The sequence below is a fragment of the Gorilla gorilla genome, chromosome 6 (genome assembly GCF_029281585.2).
Source record: "Gorilla gorilla gorilla isolate KB3781 chromosome 6, NHGRI_mGorGor1-v2.1_pri, whole genome shotgun sequence".
Taxonomy (NCBI): domain Eukaryota; kingdom Metazoa; phylum Chordata; class Mammalia; order Primates; family Hominidae; genus Gorilla; species Gorilla gorilla.
This window is the reverse complement of record NC_073230.2, coordinates 26394695-26413574: the sequence shown is the minus strand read 5'-3', so window position 1 is coordinate 26413574 and position 18880 is coordinate 26394695. Positions and strand designations below refer to the sequence as shown.

General features: G+C 36.1%; 1 protein-coding gene across 4 annotated transcripts in view; it reads right to left on the bottom strand.

Annotated features, from left to right (window-relative positions):
• The window catches only part of HDAC9 (histone deacetylase 9), an 857715-nt gene that overhangs the window by 36757 nt on the left and 802078 nt on the right, over positions 1–18880 (bottom strand). For all 4 annotated transcript variants that reach the window (XM_063708393.1, XM_063708395.1, XM_063708394.1 and 1 more), the window contains one exon: positions 11733–11817. In XM_063708393.1, the coding sequence (XP_063564463.1) occupies positions 11733–11817 (85 nt within the window). The remainder of the gene's footprint in view (positions 1–11732; positions 11818–18880) is intronic.

The following is an 18880-nucleotide window of genomic DNA, read 5'->3' as shown; positions in this document are numbered from 1 at the left end:
TCTGTGGCTGACAAGAAAGAACTGTCATTGTAGCAGCCACTGTCAGGGCCTCATCCACATGTCCCGCCCCTTACTAATTGAGTGCACACAACCTCATTTCTATTCACCAGAACCAGTATGTCTTTTCAGGACAGCTTTCAGTGGCCCTGGAGAGTTTTTGCTCTATGATTGGCCAGAAATGTCAGGGTAATATTGTCCCCCAGGAGCAGTATTCAGGCAATAACTGTTTGGAGTTGGAGCATAAATTTCTCTGCTCCCTCGCAGCTCACATGAAATAACTCTGAGCTATGTGTTTTACATCAGCTCTCAGAATTTCCCCAGAGGAATTAAACTTTAGATACCTACAAGGATAGTTGAACAAATGACACTTCATTTCTTTTCTTGTCACACTTCACTATTCCTCTTCCTTTTCTCCCTATGCCTGCACCTGCAAATAAATTACTTGTACATGACTCCTTGTGTATCAGGATCTGTTTCTGGTAGAAGCCAAACCAAGATAGTCTCCCAACATGTAACAGATGTAAGGAAAACCTGGTAGGAATTGTTCCTTTCATACATCTCAAGCGTCCTCTCTGTCAATGTTTTGATATATTCAAGCCCTGAGACACATATTACTAAAATGCATTGAATGTTGCATTAGAAACCAATCTTTTTTTTGAAAATTAACTTTTATTGAGTAATAAACTATCCCATGTCCTGGAAATTATAGTGCCAACATGAATAGCGAATTATCTCCCTGTACATAGACAAACATGGATATTCCAGTTTCCTTAGCAAGCATGAAGCCAGATTAAGGGGTAACAGATGAAATGAATACTCATCTTCTGGGAAAGAGTCAGTCTCTTGGATAGGGAGCTGTGAGTGCATTAGTCAGAAGCTATTTATGAATAAACTGCAAAGCTAATTTGTTAACTCACCAAAGAAGTATAGCTTTTATGAGGGCTATACTATTACTGTCAGGATGACCAGTCCATTTTATCTCAATTTCCCTACATGGGAAACCAAATTGCATTCAAAGGATTGTTTCTATCACTCAGTGATATGGTTAGGCTTTGTGCCCCCACCCAAATCTCATCTTGAATTGTAATCCTCATAATCCCCACATGTTGAAGGAAAGACCTGGTGGGAGGTGATTGAATCATGAGGGTGGTATCCCCCATGCTGTTCTCATGATAGTCAGTGAGTTCTCAGGAGATCCGATGGTTTTATGTCTCTGACAGTTCCTCCTTCACACATTTGCTCTCTCTCACCTGCCACCATGTAAGATATGTCTCTTTCCCTTCCATCATGATTATAAGTTTCCTGAGGCCTTCCCAGCCCTATGGAACTCTGAGTCAATTAAATCTCTTTTCTTTATAAATTGCCCAGTGTTGGGCAGTTGTTTACAACAGTGTGAGAATGGAGTAATATACTCTTACTTTTCGATTTTATTACCTACCAAGCATTCTGATATTGGAAATACAGGAATGTGGATACTTTCATAGATCTTACAGGTTGCCATTAATCAAATGATCATGTTCTATGAGTACATGTCTCACACTGAAATAAGCTACTAAAATGAAGGTACTGCATTCTATGAAATTAAAAAAAAATCTGATCTTAACTGATAATCAGAAGGTGTATATCTGATCAAGGGACAATTAAGCTGAGATATGAAGTATGTATAGGAGTTAAGTAGTCAAAGAGAGGAATAGCAGGAAAAAATATATGAAGGTCTTGAGGAAGGTGGAAACATAGCACACTAAAAGAACTGAAAGAAGGTAAGTTGGGTCAAGAGTAGAAAGCAGTAGAACGGTAATGGGCCCATTTAGGTTTGGTAATTATAAGTTTCTAAGAGGTCAAACTGCTATACATCATGACAATCTCTTGAAGACCTGCATTGGGGAAATCTCTGGAAGACCAGTGTTAGGGAAAGTTGTTTGTCCTATATATCCAGGGTTGAGATTTTCTTAGATGGGTAAAGTTGAAGGGCAGGATTGTTGGTAAGGTAGATTGAAACATAGAAGGGCAAATGAATGTTATAATTTTAATGCTGAATGGAAAAAGAAGTGAAGACAGGAAAGGGCAATGAATGAGGAGAAATGAGGAATTAAAAACTAGACAATAAAACAGTGCCTTAGGTGTGCAAGTCAACAATTCTATGACATATGGGTACAATAGCCTGATGTATCCATCCCATCAGAGATAACGCTTGCTAGTGTTGCTTTAAGATTCACCTTTTTTAGGTCTGCTAAGACAGTAACAGATGGTTTCCTTTTTCATTCTTTATCCATAGGAGTTTATGTCTTTAGAAAAAAAGAAAACTCTGTTATTGTTTTAGTGGGTTTCCATGAAGTGAAAATAAATGAATATTCTTTATCTATTATCATTATTTGAAAGTAACCCTCCTTCTCCATTTTTAACTCCACAAATAAGTCTTATTATTCTAATATATCTCATTTCTGCCAACTCTCCCTAGTGCCTTGTGTTATTGTGCATTGGATTTTATTCATTTATTTAAATATGTATGTATTTATGTATTTGAGTTCATATTTTGTTGGGCTTGATCTCTGCATATATTGAGGGTCTAAATTAGAAATACATTCCTCCAGGAAGGAATTTTACTGGCTTCCTCCTGAACCCAGGAGTGGACAAAGATCAAAACTCTTTAGTATCTATCAAATTCATATCCCTTTGATGCGGATCTTAAGCTTTCTTGTGCATTATAGCACTGATGCCATTATTTGCTTCAGAGATATTCCCCTTTTTTGTGTTGCTTACTGCTCCTTATTAAATTTCAGCTTATGTTTTTTCCCCTCTTCTATTTGCTGACATTCTAGCAAGCCCACTAATGTATTTCAATAGATTGTTTTAATGCATGCAAACTCTATTACATTTCAGGAGAGTCCTGTTATAGTGTCTATACTTGGGAAGAGGCAATCTGGTAGAACATTGTTCTCATTTTTGAAATGGAGTGGGAACAGGAAGGTCATATAGATGCTTTAATAGAAAGAAAGTGGGCTTTGACATCACAGTAAGACCAGGATTAAAATCTTAGTTTTCCTTCTTACCAGTAGAAGGAACTTGAACAAGCTACCTAAACTTGATAAGTCTCAAGTTATTCATGAACAAAATGAGGAAAGAACTGTGTATTGCAGAATTATGTGAGGACCAGAGATAATATATGTAAATACTTAGGAAATGATCTTCCCTTAAACCTGACTTTCTTCTAGTACGTCCTAGTCTTAGTGAATGGTATCATGGTATCATGTGTATGTGTGAGATTGATCTGGGTGCTAACACCTGAGTATGTGATCACAAAGTATTCCTATTCTTTCATAATCCACAAAGAGTTTTCAGTCCTAGAAGCATGCATAGTTTTATTTTCTTGGTATAATTGGTTTTCCCTTGGTAGATGTGTGAGTGAAAAAAAAATTGCAGATGCAGTTGGAATAAAAAATACCCCCCAAAATTGTGTCTCATAGCAGATGGCAGACTTTTCTTTTTTATTCTGATACATTCTAGTATTAGGGCACCACCAACACAACAACCAGACTTTGAACATTTGAAGAGAATGGTTAATTAAAAGTTCAAAGTCAACTTTCACAAAGCCATGTGTACAAGTCTGACCTGGCTGTGATACAAGCGAGGGTTGGCAGGGTTAATAGTGGGAAAATGCCTAACGCTGCTTTTCTTCAATGAAGGTCTGCCTGGCCCAGGACTCTAACGTCAAGGCCTCTGTCTAAAGCCAAAGAATATATGACAAATAGCAGCTCCCACCTGACAAGTCAGGGCTTTAAACTCAACAGGGCAGGGATTTGAAATTCTGCCAATCCTTGCATTTTTTTCTGATTAGATGTATTTTACAAGTTTATAAGGGGCTCAAAAGTGGACGCACAGCTCCATGGCTTCTTGTACTTTGGCACTGAGCTTCCAGAACTGACTGTGGCTAAATCTCAATTAGCCAGAACTTCCCAAATTCCTAATTTTAACTTAAGTTAAATTTTGTCTAAATATGTCACTTTGGGAAGAAATGGGAAAAACTCAACCCAAAAATTGCAAAAGGAATGAACTTATTTGTGACATAGTGTAACTTAGAGGCTAAGAGGGAAGACTGGATCTAGACTGCTTGGTTTATGATCTTGCTTTTGCCCACTCATTAGCTGTGTAACCTTGGGGAATACAATGAACCTTGATGTGCCTCAGTTTACTTCACTATAAAATGGGAATGAAAATAGTAACTACTTTACAGGGTAGAGAAGATTAAACAAATTAATTTTTAATAGTACCTCACACACTGTAAGCACTCAATTATTATTACATTATTTTATTATTTGCTAACATCTTGCAGGGTTTGTATTGTGTAAATAATTTCATCCAATGTTCCTCCATAACTTCAATACAATGAAAATGTATATTCCGGAGGATACTGCCTTCTCCCCAAATTGTTAAGACTTTCTATCAGCAAAGTGTCTTTTTCTTAAGTCTAATATTTTTCATTTCCTTTCAAATCTTTTCTTTCTTCACAATTTCCTATCGTGGGAGCTGATCACCACCATCATCTTAGTTTTCCAAGCCAGAAAACCCAGACATTATTAATCCTCTCCCTGTCAGTTAATTACCATATTATACCAATTCTACTTCTGAATTAAACAGCTCATATTTGACTATAAGCCCTGCTAATCTCCTGTCTTCAGAGCAAGCACAGTGATCTTTCGATTTGCAGGCTTTATCTTGCTTCTTCCCTGCTTGAAATAAAACCTCAAATGGCTATGAGCTAAAAGCTCCTTTCCAATATTGGAAATACCTTCTTGTCCTTCTCCCCTGGATCTCAATAGGATGGAAATGGAAGAGAGAGGAGAAGAGACATATGAAAAAAAAGGCAGAAAATCAAAATGAAGTAGATGGGGACAAAAAGAAAGAAGAAAAACTGAGTTTGAGTTAGAATTTTGGTGTGCAGTCAAGAAGCTAGTAAAGTCTGTGAGAAAATTTATGCAGCACACGTTGCAATCTGGAGAAACAACGCTTTTAGTTGTGTACATAGCCCCATGAGGTCAAAACATTGGATAACTTCCCCCACCCCCCAACAAGAGACGTATACAAATTCCTTTCAGCTTAGAAACCATTTGGATTTTCTCCTGGATTATCTGATGTAAATGCCCCTTCTCCTTGTACTGGGGTCGGTAGAGGATATTATAATGATGGGAGAGGATGGTATTTCAGATAAAAGAAGACAATGGTTGTTATCTTTACGGTAACATTACATAAAATACGGTCTTATTTTACTTTTATAGCCTTTTCCTTCAATTCATAACCAGTTCTCTTAATCGCCAAGAAAACTAGGTACCACATATTTTGATTATTCATTCTAATACATTGACAGTGTTTATTTAGTATTTTATTTTACCTATGAGTTATCTCCCATTGGAAATATAATAAAAAGTAAAATCAACAAAATCAGCATTCCTTTGTTCTTTTCTAGTATCAGTTGTTACTTCTAAGACCAGTTCCCAGAACTACAGATATAATAATAATATTAGTAATAATAATAGGAAGAGGAGGAAGAATAAGAGTAAAGAATAACAATAACATAGAGGAAGAGGAGGAGAAGCAAGACATCACTCACTCAAAAACACATATACAAAACATAAATCAAGCACAGTTCTGACAAGGAGTAGGTGTCAAATATACTTGCCTCTCATCTCCCAGGGAAAATCTGATTTCATTCTTATTACTCTAGAATGTGTGAGAGTGTGCTCTGTGCATTGCTGGTATGGAACCATGGAGATAACTGATTATGCTTTAGTCAATTACATAGTTACTTGTAACATTCCCCTGCAACAAAGGAAATCATGTCCATTTTCAAATTGTCCTCAAAAGTTGGATAAATTCTGAGGATTATAAATTCACTTCTCATTGCCCTAAATAATACTCTGTGTGTGTGTGTGTGTGTGTGTGTGTGTGTGTGTGTGTGTTTAAAACAATAGAAGATTAGCTATACTCACAAATTTTATATACAAGAAACATGGAAATTGCTCCTCTGTTTATGTAAAACACATTTGACAAGAACATACGGTGAAATTGCAGGTACTGTCCATTCCTCATTCTTGCCTGTGCCACCATTTTGCCTTGGTTGGCATAATAAGAAATTCTAAAAAGACCTCAATTCACTAAATAAGGGATAATCCCTAGAGTGGGGAAAACTGAAAGTGGGGCTACAGGCAGAAAATTCTTACTGTTCTTTTAGGATTCTTCTGCCTATTTGCCACTTTGTTGTCACAGTAGCACCAACGTGGAAAAGCAATTCTAGTGATGTGCCATGTCATTCCTGGTGAAATTCCTCAAACAAGTGGCTTGCTCATTGTCACATGGTTGTTGAGTGGAGGAGAAGATTACGATGGAATTCGTATCATTTTAAAATCTCCTACACTGGTGTTTTTCGACTTATCAGAGGCAAACCACTGCAGGGTTGCAGCAAAATTGTGAAAGAATCCTCAAATCCTTGTGCATGTATATGTTTCCTTGATCCACAAAACAAAAGATGCTATGGTTATGATTATTATCATTCAAGAAGTCTGCAAAATTGGTTGACACTTAAAAGGAATACTCTTCTCACTAAGAAATTTAAATAAATAAAAGGAAACTATGGCTCTATACTTGTTCTCATATTTTGGGGTTTCACAGATTAATATCAATATCATTCATTATTTGTTTTTAGAACTTAAAGTGATAGTCTTTCAAACTAAATAAATTTACTTTTATGGAAAACTCACTTCATGGTTCCTCTCCTCCCAAATCTGTGAAAAAGTTATAATGGGCCAGCACTGGTATAAAGAGTGGTGTTTTAGAACCCTGGCGCCCACCATGCCATGCAGAAAAGTGAACGAATTCAACGGTGCATGGATGCTGTAAATCACTAGGGTGGGTTTCAGGAAAGGAAACATCCATATGAGAGTTCTTTATCTTACTCTGGGCTGACTCGTTACTGGCATCACTTGTTGATTATTACAGCCAGTTAGCCAAGTGCTAGATCCAGCTCTGAGAATTGTCACCCCAAGCTTACCCATGGAAATGGCAACTCACAAAAATAATCCATGTTCTTCCTAACTTAGAAATGACTCATCCTTGTGGGTTGTGAAGAAAGGAGAAGAAATGGACTCTCATGTATTTTTCTTGGTCTTCTTAATCCCTCATTCTGCATGAGTGTGCCAAGGAGTATAAATATGTGAGGTTAGTTACAAAAATCAATCCAGGCTTAGAAGAAAAATGTGGCAAACATTGACAGACTAGCTGACTCATTCATTCAACACACATTTGCAGAGCACCTAATACATGCCAGAGACTGTGCAAAAGATACGGCAATTAAAAACAAGCAGGAACACAGCAGAAATAATATCTGCCATCAAAAGATTGTGCTAAGTTGCCACGTATTGCAGAATTTCCTTTTGTAGGTCTGAATAATATTCTACTTTATGTCTAGACAACATTTTCTTTGCCCACTCATCCACTGATGGACACTCAGGTTGCTCCCATCTCTTGGCTATGGTGAATAGTGCCACAAAGTACATGGGAGTGCTAACATCTCTTAGAGATTCTAATTTAAATTCTTTCTGATAAGTCTTCAGAAAGTGAGATGGCTGAATCATATGGTAGTTCTATTTTTAATTTCTTAAGGAATAACATGAAACTTTTTTTCCATTTTGTCATCTCAAAGATAGTTGACCCTTGCATGCCATCTATCATGTTAAGATGGAACCAGACCCTCTCCTGTCAGGAAGGGTCTTCACCTGTCAGGAGAAATCATTGCCCTTCTGTGGCCTGTAAGGCCTTTTCTCTTTAGCTAGATGAGCAACATAAACAAGGACAGGACAACATAAATGATCCTGTTGGAAAATATTCACATACATGTGGCCAGGCAAGGAGCCAATGCACCTCCAGCACCTGCATACCCTCAGCTGGGGGACTCAGTTCTCAAAAAGAAATTCACAGGAGAACTGTCAGCACCTTGCCACGTGCCTTGGGATAAGGCTATCTAGAAACTTGCCTGAATGTTTCCCACATGCTACAAGCCTGCTTCTCAACAGTAACATAGTTTTCTGATACTGTCGTTGCAAATTGCAGCACAAAAGAACCCTTCAGAACCTGGGCTAGAAGGTGGGCTGAAATCTGAACACCCCCCAAAGTTGAAAGGAGGCACTTGTGTGACACTCAGAGACGTATGTGAAGAGGAAGTGCTCCTGTTGAACAAAGACTACCTTCAGGGGCGGCTTCATAATGGGTAACCTGTGCAGTTGCGAAGCGCCCCACTCTCAGAAAGACCCCATGCTTGGTTCAGTGCTTTGCTGTTACCCTCCAGAAATTATTAATTTTTTAACAAGGAAGAGTTCACACAGTTTCATCTTGAACTGGGTCTCACAAAATAAGTAACCTGTCCCTACCACTTTCTCTGCCAAAGGGGAAATGAGGAACACAATTAGGGTCCTGGAGTCCCAAAGGAGCAGGTGAATGGAAGCATCGGTTATAAAACAGTGAGAAGCAAGAGTGCGATTTCATATCTTGTAAGGAAATCAAGCACTGTTTACTAATCAGGGAGCCCATAATTTTAATTTCCCAAGCCATTATGAAGTTTGAGACTCTGAAATACCCACTCGATTTTATTGCTCTGTGGACATTAGAGGGCTCTTTTCTCTTCCTTTAGCATAGAAGAGTGGCCCCAAAGACACACAGTTATAACCACATAAAAATGCACCACGCAGTGGTCAAAGCCACAGTGCTGAAACACTTTCTCTCTACCGAGTTTCACTCCACTTCTCAAATGGTGAGAGATCGCTTTCCGATCTTGTGTTTTCTTTCCTTTTACAACCTCAACCCACTATTCAGAGCCCTCTCAACTGATATTTAAGTTGTCCTTGTGGTGATGCTACTATCATTCCTTCTTGGTAAACGTTTTTTCACCTCACCATCACCTTGACTTTCATCAGGACTGGCTACAGAATTTATAGGGCCTGGTACCAAATGAAAATATGGGCTGCTTCTTTAAAACGCAGTAAGAATTTTAGGCAGCAACAGCAAGAGCCTTACACTAAGGATGGGGCCCTTCTATGTGTGGGACCTATGTGACCATGCAGGCTGAATGCCCATAAAGCTAGTCCTGATTTTCATTGGCCTGAACTGAGTCACGTACCCATTTCTTAACCAATCACTGTTAAGTGGGTTGACTGACTTAGACTAAAAACAGCTCCCCTGGAGTTGGAGCTAAGTTGAACTTCCCCCTGAGTTGCACGGTATCTGGTGGCAAAGATTCGTGAATAAAACCAGACTCCGTTTGAGTAGATGTGAAGAGTGCATTGTTTCTGGGTACACCAAAATCAGTGTCCACTGCACCATATATCCTTGACTCAGAAGGAGGAGCTCTGGTTGCTTATGGCCTTTGTTGTTTATGGTCTTGAAGAGTTATTCAAGTCCTACCTACTCAAATCTGCCTACTTTTAATGGCCAGGCTCCCAAGCACCTCACACCTGCTGTCAACCCTTCCTGGAGGGACATTCAGAGACAAAAAGATATGATTCCTGTCCTCCTGATGATTATCCTCTAATTTAGGAACCAGAGCTAACAGACATTTAAATATTTGATATTTTTAAGAGAAACATTGAAAATAAATATACCGCTGAACCAACACATATTGGTCTCGAGAAATTATGGCATTATTGGATCATCAGTAATGCTCCAAGCTGGGTGGGGTACTCATTAAGAGTTTAGAAGGAAATGGATTTCACAGACAAGGGATCACTGTTGGGTGGTGTAAAATGCACTTTGGGGCAGAAGAGTGGAATTGACAATCCTTAGTGGCAGGATACTCCTACGGCAAGTTTTGATAGTAGATTGAGTCTTTTTCAAGAGTCAAACAGATTTGCTTGGCTAGAGCAGACTGTAGAGGTCACCTGAAAACATCAGTAGTGAAAGGAAAAAACTACGCAGTGGAAAATCATTACTAGGAAATTAGATCCAATATAAAAGGCAACAGTAGAGTTTCTAAAGATGTACAGAAATTATGCCTTTTTATACCTATGTGGAAATAGAGTCCTTCACTTCTGTCGTTCCTTTCAAAGCATTTTCACTCTTTCTTCAGTTATTCAACATGCTGTTCAGCCCTGAAGAACCAAGCTCAGGCTATATCACCGTCAAGCAACCTTCCTTACTATCCAGTCCCTCTCACCCCCAGTTGAAAGGGAGTGAAGAAACAGACCGCCCCTTCTCCATGACCTCAGTGTACTCTGTGAATACTGTATTGCAATTATTTACTTGGTTGTCTCTCACTCATTGGACTGTTAGCTCCTTGATGCAGAAACTATGTCTTATTCCTCTTCATAACTACTCTGTGCCTTGGTAATTGATCAACATGTAATAAGAACTCAAAAATGCCTGTTGAAGAGATATGCTCAGAATATACATAGGAACAATCAGTTTTAACACTCTGTGTATATAATGGCTAAACAGTGCTCAGAAAAAGATAATAATATGTATAAAAACTGAGATATTTTCATTCTATTAATGACCTGAAAGCATACATTGGATTGCATGTGGATGAAGAGAAGAATGCTGTCAAAGATCACTACAAGATTCCTTGCTTTGAAATCTAGAATGACATGTAATAGACTCTCTTTATCTAGCCCCAATGGAAACAAGACAAAGACAGGACAATGACAGGATTTTCTTCTCAAGCTTATGAAATCACCTCCAGCCTTCCCTGCTTTGTCTCTGTCAGTTCCTGTACTTTAGGCTATTATCAGAGACTTGAATAGTGCACCCCAGCATTTGAAGGTGTATTTTTCTATTGCCTAAAAGTCTTCAAAATTCATAGTTTATTTCAGTTATGACATGTAGTCAATAAATGTTTATTGGGTACATATGGCCGTCAGTCACAGCATGAGTGAGATGAAGTGGAGAATTATTTTTAGTTCCTATATGGCCTGATGTGTAAATATTCACAGTATCAAATAAAGGGGTAATTTAACTCCAGTCAACCCATATCTCCAAATTGCTACTGAACAAGCAAAGGCAATGACCCAAAGAGATAGCTGGCAAGTGGCTTCTTAAGTGGCACTTAATAAATGCTTCTACAGGACAGTAGCAAACCTAAGGGTTTTCCTATTCCTCCTGGACACCTAATAGTGCCCTTTGGTTTTTCTCTTCATGCTAATCTTCATGTTAGTTTGTGCTTGATTTCAGCATGTGTGTGCACCCATGCGTGCTTATGTGTATGTATGTGTGTGAAGGGAATTAGATAATAAAAAAAGTCTATGACTTAACCCTGCTTTGTTAAGTTGGATTTTCCCATACAGAGGCTTTCTCATTAATTTTTTTTCCTCTCTTGACACATATGAATCAGTAAATGATTGCTGAATTCCAACATCATTAGGAGATAACTACCCTTCATTAAGATTGGATTACAAAATCACAATTTCTGCATTTATTTCATGGTTCTGGGTAAATGCTTAGTGATCATAATGGTAAAAACTCCAAATACCTGAAATACATGAGGAAAACAAGATTCTAAATCTATAGTCTCTACGTTTTGTCATCAGTGTAAGATAAGATTGCTGCATTAAGAGCATCACAGTAAGATATATACTTAAGAACGCATGTGCAAATTATGATAACTCTAAATAAATGTTTCTTTGTACTATAATTTTCAATATAATTTTAGTTAGTTTTACCTGCTTAGAATTTTTAAGAAAACTTTAAAGACATACTTTGAATTTCAATGATCTTCTGTAAAGAAATAACAGCATTCATATTCGGGCTTTGGTGGAGAATATCTTCTGCAAGTGGCTCCAGCTGCAAGAATAGTAGATAACAGTATGAGCAGAATATTATGACTTTATAGTAAGTCTCACAGAAGCAAAGCAAACTGAAACAACCTAATCCTCAGGAAAAGCTTGCTCCGAGAACTAGTTAACATTTTGCTGATATTAGTTCTAAAAGTGTAGCCAGTTTTATTTTCTGTTTTGTATCCATGTAATTGAATTCCAAGGGGCTTTTCCATTGGTCACAAGACTCATCTATGAAGTCCCTGAAGCAGGTGCATGTCTGTGCATTATTCATTAAAAATCTGAGTTATTTGTGTAATTTTTGTAGGTTCCTGACAAACCAAATTCCATCATGTCTGTATACGCAGCTGGGCCCTGCAAACAAAACCTCAGGGAAGTTGCAATAGACAGAAAGTGGGCAGTCTATTATCCATACTTTCACAGTGTTTTTACATCCAACAACCTTATGCATTTGAACACTTCACGATAGAAAGCCATGAGACACAGCTGCTTTTATTCAAAGGCCATTGAATAAAGTAGTAGAGAAAGGGTTCAAATAACCAAATGTAAAATAACTGTACAGTTTCATTTAACTTCTACTTTATTCATAACTATGCAGATGTCTGTGTGTAAGCACAGGCCAAATTCCTACCTTGCAAATCTATCATAATCTTCTGGAATTACACTAATTTTTCATGGAGAAGCTCAGCAAGCATTGCTTTGCAAGAAATGAAGAGAAGCTTTAAATAATTTATAGAGCCTATCTGTCAGGCCTAAGTCTGATAACACATCCCTCAGAATGCTGTGGTGATTAGTTTGGCATGTTGCAGCAGAAAGCGCATGGCTAGGGCCCTTGCAAATAAAACAGTTGTCCAGCTATTGTGACCCAGAAAGCAAATAAAGTAATAGTAACAAAAGGATTAACAAAAAAGTAGTTTTCCTAGAAACATTAAGGTTAATCATCTCAAATAAGAACTGGTGATCAAACTATAATATGGCATGAATGGGAAGCGATGTCACTAGATGCATCAAAGCATGAACTCATCTATGTCTCTTCATCTGTAGGAAAACCTAAAAAAACACAGGGATTACAAGTTTCCACCACATATGTGAGTGAATCTTCCCCTCAGGGTCCCGCTGAATTGATTATTCTATTCTTCAATCATGAAATCTACAACAATAGCACCTTTATTCCAGATGCCACAGGATAACAGACTAGCTCAGGGATATTTATACACGGGTAAATTCACTAACTATAACTTTCCAGAGTGTTTTTCTTAGCTGCCAAAGAAAAACTTTTAAACATCAAAAGGTTTATTTGCAATACAGTTTGGTGAGAGGAAAAAAAAAAACATCACCACCACCGCTCTGTGGCAGTACAAGGTTCTGAAATAAACTCTTAAAACTTGTTAAAATCATTTTTTAAAATGTGGTATTTCAAATTGTATCTTCAAGAATATGTTAGTCTAGTAACACTCTCTTAACTCAGAGGAACTACTGAATCATAAACTGAAGCTTACTTGGAAAACTCTTATGCATCAGACAAGGTTCACAGGGCTACTTTGCTTATAAATAATTTTTCACTCCTTTCTTGGAGCTTAGAGAAAATAATTTTTAATAGAAATCAGGTAGATTTTACTAATAAAATATCTTGAAATGACACTCTATGTTCCAATATTTAAGAACAAAAGCACAAAGTGATGTCAGCATATTTAGCTCTTCAAAAAGCTTCCCTGTGACTTTGGGGTAAAAATCCTGACAAACTGAAAGGTGCTGGCTCCTGGAAAGAAAGCTATAGGCAGATCATATATGTAAAGCATCTAACTTCTGGTCTCTTGCACACTGAGGTCTGGGCTATTTTAAAGACTCAGGTTATATAGAAAGCATACGTGATTCAGAGTATTGAGAGTAAAATACAAACACCCCTAAACCCCCAATTTAGAATCTTCAGTTAGATGCAAAAGGGTTGTGTCTATTTTAAAAAGCAATTCAGAGAATTAAGGCAATTAAATTGATCATTTAAACCTCCCAAACCATTTCCCTGCATGTTTTAGTTGAATGTCATTTAGAGGATTTAACCTTCAGTAAATTGCCCCAATTTGTTTCATTTTGAGTGTATACATACAGACAGAGCTGAATTCAGAGATTTCTCAATGTAGGTTCTTTATTTTTTCTCTGGCAGGTATGCAATGGATAATATTCTCTCCGTTGGCAAGAAGGCAAGTGGCATTTAGAGTCTGTTTTTACAAAATTAAAATCTTGTATGGCGGGACCACAGAATTGGGTTGTCTTTTCTAGACAGTTATTTATTTAATCACTCACAATTATAAGCACTAACAAAATCTGATTGAAGCATCCACTTAATAAATATTTATGAGTGTTGTCATTATTCATAATTTAATAATTAATAAAATAATATTAAATAAATATTCATTTTTTATAAATTTGGAGCAGAAAATAAGAATATGTGGTAAAGTTTTGCTATGTATTTAATTTAGGTGATTAGATACAGCAAAAACATTGGTGATTGAGATTAATCAGCATTACTGGAAATTATTAAAAGATAAATAAGGAGTAATTTATACAAACAAGACAACTTTTGCATGCAAAAGTTACAGAAAGATAAAGCAGATGCAAATGTAGGAAATAGTACACACCCGTCATGCCATTTCTGTCAAGCAATTCTGTTAAATAATGGTAATTATCATGGAGTTATAAGATACACTAGATAATTTTAACATAACCTCTTGACACTTAAAGCTCTCATCCAGCTTAATTGTATCTAAAGCTTAGTCACAAGCATTACTCATAGCAATTCTTTACACAGATTTTCAGGCTCAGTGACAGGGAAATTTATTTTTCTACATTATTTTCTGAAAGTTGTGATAATGTATTGACATGATTCAGATGTTTGTTAAGTTGCATATACCATATACATTCTAAGTACTGTAGCTATTTTAAAACACCATAAAATTGTGGCCATTATCATTTTATAAGTAATTTCCAGGTTCTTTAGAATCAGATCATTTAAATCGTCAAAAATCATTTTAGTTGCCTAAGATTCATCTATAGAAAGAGGCGAGGGATATTCTTGGAGAAGGTGTTGAGTAAGATTTTTAAAATTTACGCTGTACTGATGAGCTATGAAAAACAGCTCACTGATTTTTTTTATTTGCATGACTTAGAACAGAATATAAAAGAAGCTAAACAGAGCCTTTGCAAATGTAACAGGTGTGTGAGGATGGATGTATACATCAATCAAGCAAAGGATCTATTAAATAGACTTGTTAGCGTTTTTGTTATGTGTTGACGTTTCCCAAATATGCCAAGTATTTTAATATTTCTGTTCTTTTATCTATTCTGTTTCCTCTGAATTCTATTTTTTTCATTCTTCTTTGAAATGGTAAAACCTCACCAAGCATTCAAGGACCACCACAAATATTGCCTGCTCCTCAAATTCTCTACTAGAGCAAATTTCTTCCCCTCCTATGGCCCTTTCCCCCACAAATATTCTTATTTACTAAATACATTATGTAGTAGAAAGTCATTTTATCCCACTCTCTATTTTGTTGTGAGCCATTTAAAGACAAAGATGGAGACTGTATATGAAAGACATTTTAAAAATGTTGAATAAATGGAGAAATAATTAATCAAAAAATAACATGAAGAGGTGGCCTTTATTCTGCTCACCATAGCTAACAAGACAAAATAAAATGGGTTCTTCCTCTTGGTTGCCTGCTGTAATCAGGATATGGTTTTAAGATGAAGAATTAGAACAGCAGTGATAACTCATTTTGTTTTCTAAGGTGAACTGCTCTTGCATAAATACCACACATTTATTTTCTCCTATGCATTGGCAAGGTTTCCTGACATGCAGGCAGATATTTCTACAGATCAGAAATGCAGGGAAATGCAAAAGAAACAAAGACCCAGGGCAAGTAGAGGCAGAATGGCCATGCCAATAATTAGAGGAGAAAAGGTCGCTTCCAATTGAGCGGAAGAAAAAGCAATAGAATGACAATAAAATGGAATGAAATTTTGACAGGCATTGAAATTAGTCTTTAATCCAATTTGAGGAGAATTGGGATCATCTCAATACCTAGACCTCTAATCCATAACATAATGTATTCTATAATTTATTTAGATGTTTTTTAACTTCTCTAAAAATATTCTACAATTTTGTGAATAGGGTCATATTTTCAGATAGATTTATTCTAGGTATTTGGTTTGTTTAATGCTTTTGTAAATTATGTATGTGTATATATTTACACTATATATATAAAATATGTATATTTATAATTTAATTAAAAAATTTTCAATCCTGGTGTTATTCTATCCTGTGTGTTTGTTCTCTGGAGTAGGAGTCATTTATCTCCATTCGCCTTCTCTCCCACCACAGTGGGTGCCACAAACCCATGGAAGATTTGATGGACATGGACATGAGCCCTCTAAGGCCTCAAAATTAACTTTTTAATTGTGAACTAAAGCTGACAAATATTATCACTTTAATGTGGGTGATGATGAAAACGAGCACCAGTTTTCTTTAAGAATGGCCAGTTCAGGAGCCGGTACCTATGATGAATTGCACATCGTTGAAGCAGAAGCAATGAAATATAAACGCAGTCCACATAAAAGTAACACTGGCAACTTTGAAAATGTCTGTACAGCCAACAGTTTCCTTTGTGGGCTTTGAAATACCACCACCTATGGTCTTATGGTTGAAGCATAGTTCAGGGCCAGTGCATATTAATGGGCAGCACTTAATAGCTGTGGAGGAAGATGCACAGTGAGAAGATGAAGAGGAGGAGGATGCAAAGCTCTTAAGTATATCTGGAAAGCGATCTGCCTCTAGAGGTGGTAGTGAGGTTCCACAGAAGAAAAGTAAAAACTTGCTGCTGATGAAGATAATGATGATGACAATGAAGATGACGATGACAAGGGTGAGGAAGATGAAGAAAAAGCCCAGTGAAGAAATCTATACAAGATACTCCAGCCAAAAATGCACAAAAATCAAACCAGACTGAAAAAAGACTCAAAACCATCAACACCAAGACCAAAAGGTCAAGAATCCTTCAAAAAACAGAAAAAAACCCTCCCAAAATGCTAAAAGGACCTAGTTCTGTAGAAAACATTAAAGCAAAAACGCAAGCAAGTACAAAAAAAGGTGGTTCTCTTCCCAAATTGGAAACCAATTTCATCAATTATGTGAAGAACTGCTTCCTAATGACTGACCAAGAGGCTATTCAAGATCTCTGGCAGTGGAGCAAGAAGTCTCCTTAATAGTTTAAACAGCTTGTTAGAAAATCTCTGTCTTATTTCATTTCTCTATCATTTGATATCCACCTGTCTTTTTGTAATGCAGAGTGAGAACTTTACATACCATATCTGATAAATGCTGTCCAGGCTCCATTGCCAAGAATGTGTTGTCCAAAATGTCTGTTCAGTTTTCTAAGATGGAACTCCACCCTTTGCTTGGTTTTAAGTATGTATGGAATGTTATGATAGGATATAGTATAGTAGTGGTCAGACACGGAAACGGTGGGGATACAAAAATGTGTGTGTGAAATAAACTCATTATTAAAATGTTTTTTGAAGTAATTTTATATTTATAGAAAGTTTCAAACATTGTACAAAATTCCCATGTACTCTTCACCCAGTTTCCCTTAATGATAACTGGTTACATAAAACCAGTGTATTCTTAAACTTTTATTTTCTACAGTTATGACAGTTATATAGATATATAATTAATTTTTACTAAACCTTTTAAGTGAGTTTTAAATTTTCACTGATTTTTAATTAACTACCCGCTTTGTTAAATTTACATATTAATTGATAATTTAAATGAACATCTTTTAATAGATTTTCTTCATACTCAATTACAAATCATCTGTAAATAGTGAAAGATTTATTTATTTTTCTCCAATACTGATATCTTTTTCTTTTTCTTACAATATCGCACTGTCTAGGATTCCCTGAACAATGCTGAAATGAAGCAGTGAGAGTATCTTTGTCTTGTTTTCGATTTAAAAGAATAATTTCTATATTTCACCTTTAAACCTGATGTATACTGTGGAATTTATTTTGTAGCTATCCTTTGTCAAGTTAATAAACATTTTTTATTCCAATTTGTAAAAATTGTTCATTATGATTGGGTAGTTTATCAGCTGCTTTTAAAACATTTATTGAAATATATTTCTTCCTCATTGTCTTAATGTGATGAATTATAATGAATTAGTTTGGAAAGTTAATATGCTATATTTCTAGAGTAAACCCAATTTTTATGAACATTTAAGATGTTGATGAACTGCTAATATTTTATTTAGGGTTTTAACTACTATGACTATGAGAAATATTCTCTTATAATATTCCTTTCTTGTGATATTCTGTTAAGTTTTTGGTATTGGTATTACATAGGCCTCAAAAAAGTATTTGTGATGGATTCTTCCTACCATCCATTCCTTTATTCTAAAACAATTTGTGATTGGTGTTATTTTTTCCTTAAATTCCCGGTAGAATTTCCTGGTGAAGCTATATGGGTTTTGTGTTTTCTCCTGGTAAATTTAGTTTTAAAAACTCAGTTTTGTAAGTAATTAAAGAACCATTCACATTTGCTGTATTTTTATTCAGTCTTGCAAGGTTGCATTTTTATTATAATTTTTCCATTTAATATATTGCATTTCATAAGTTTTTGAAATGTTTACGTAAAGTTTATTTTAATATTTTCTTGTCATCCTTTTAATAACATTAAAATCTGTAGTGAAGTCCCCTTTTCTTTCCCAGTGCTGGGCATGCATGCTTTTTCTTTGTTGGTCAGTCTTACTAGAGTTTGATCAATTTTACTACTTATTTCAAAGAATCAACCTCTGACTTTAAAAATCTTACATATATGCTTGTTTTCTATTTTATCATTTTATTTACATCTTCTTTGGTTTCTTTGCATTTAATTTGCTGCTTTGATTCTCTAATGAGATATATGCTTTTAAACATTAATTTTAAGCTTTCTTCTTTTCTAATATATATATTTAAAACCATATGTTTCTCTAAGTTCAGCTTTATATATCACACAAGTTTTCACATGTTATATTTTCATA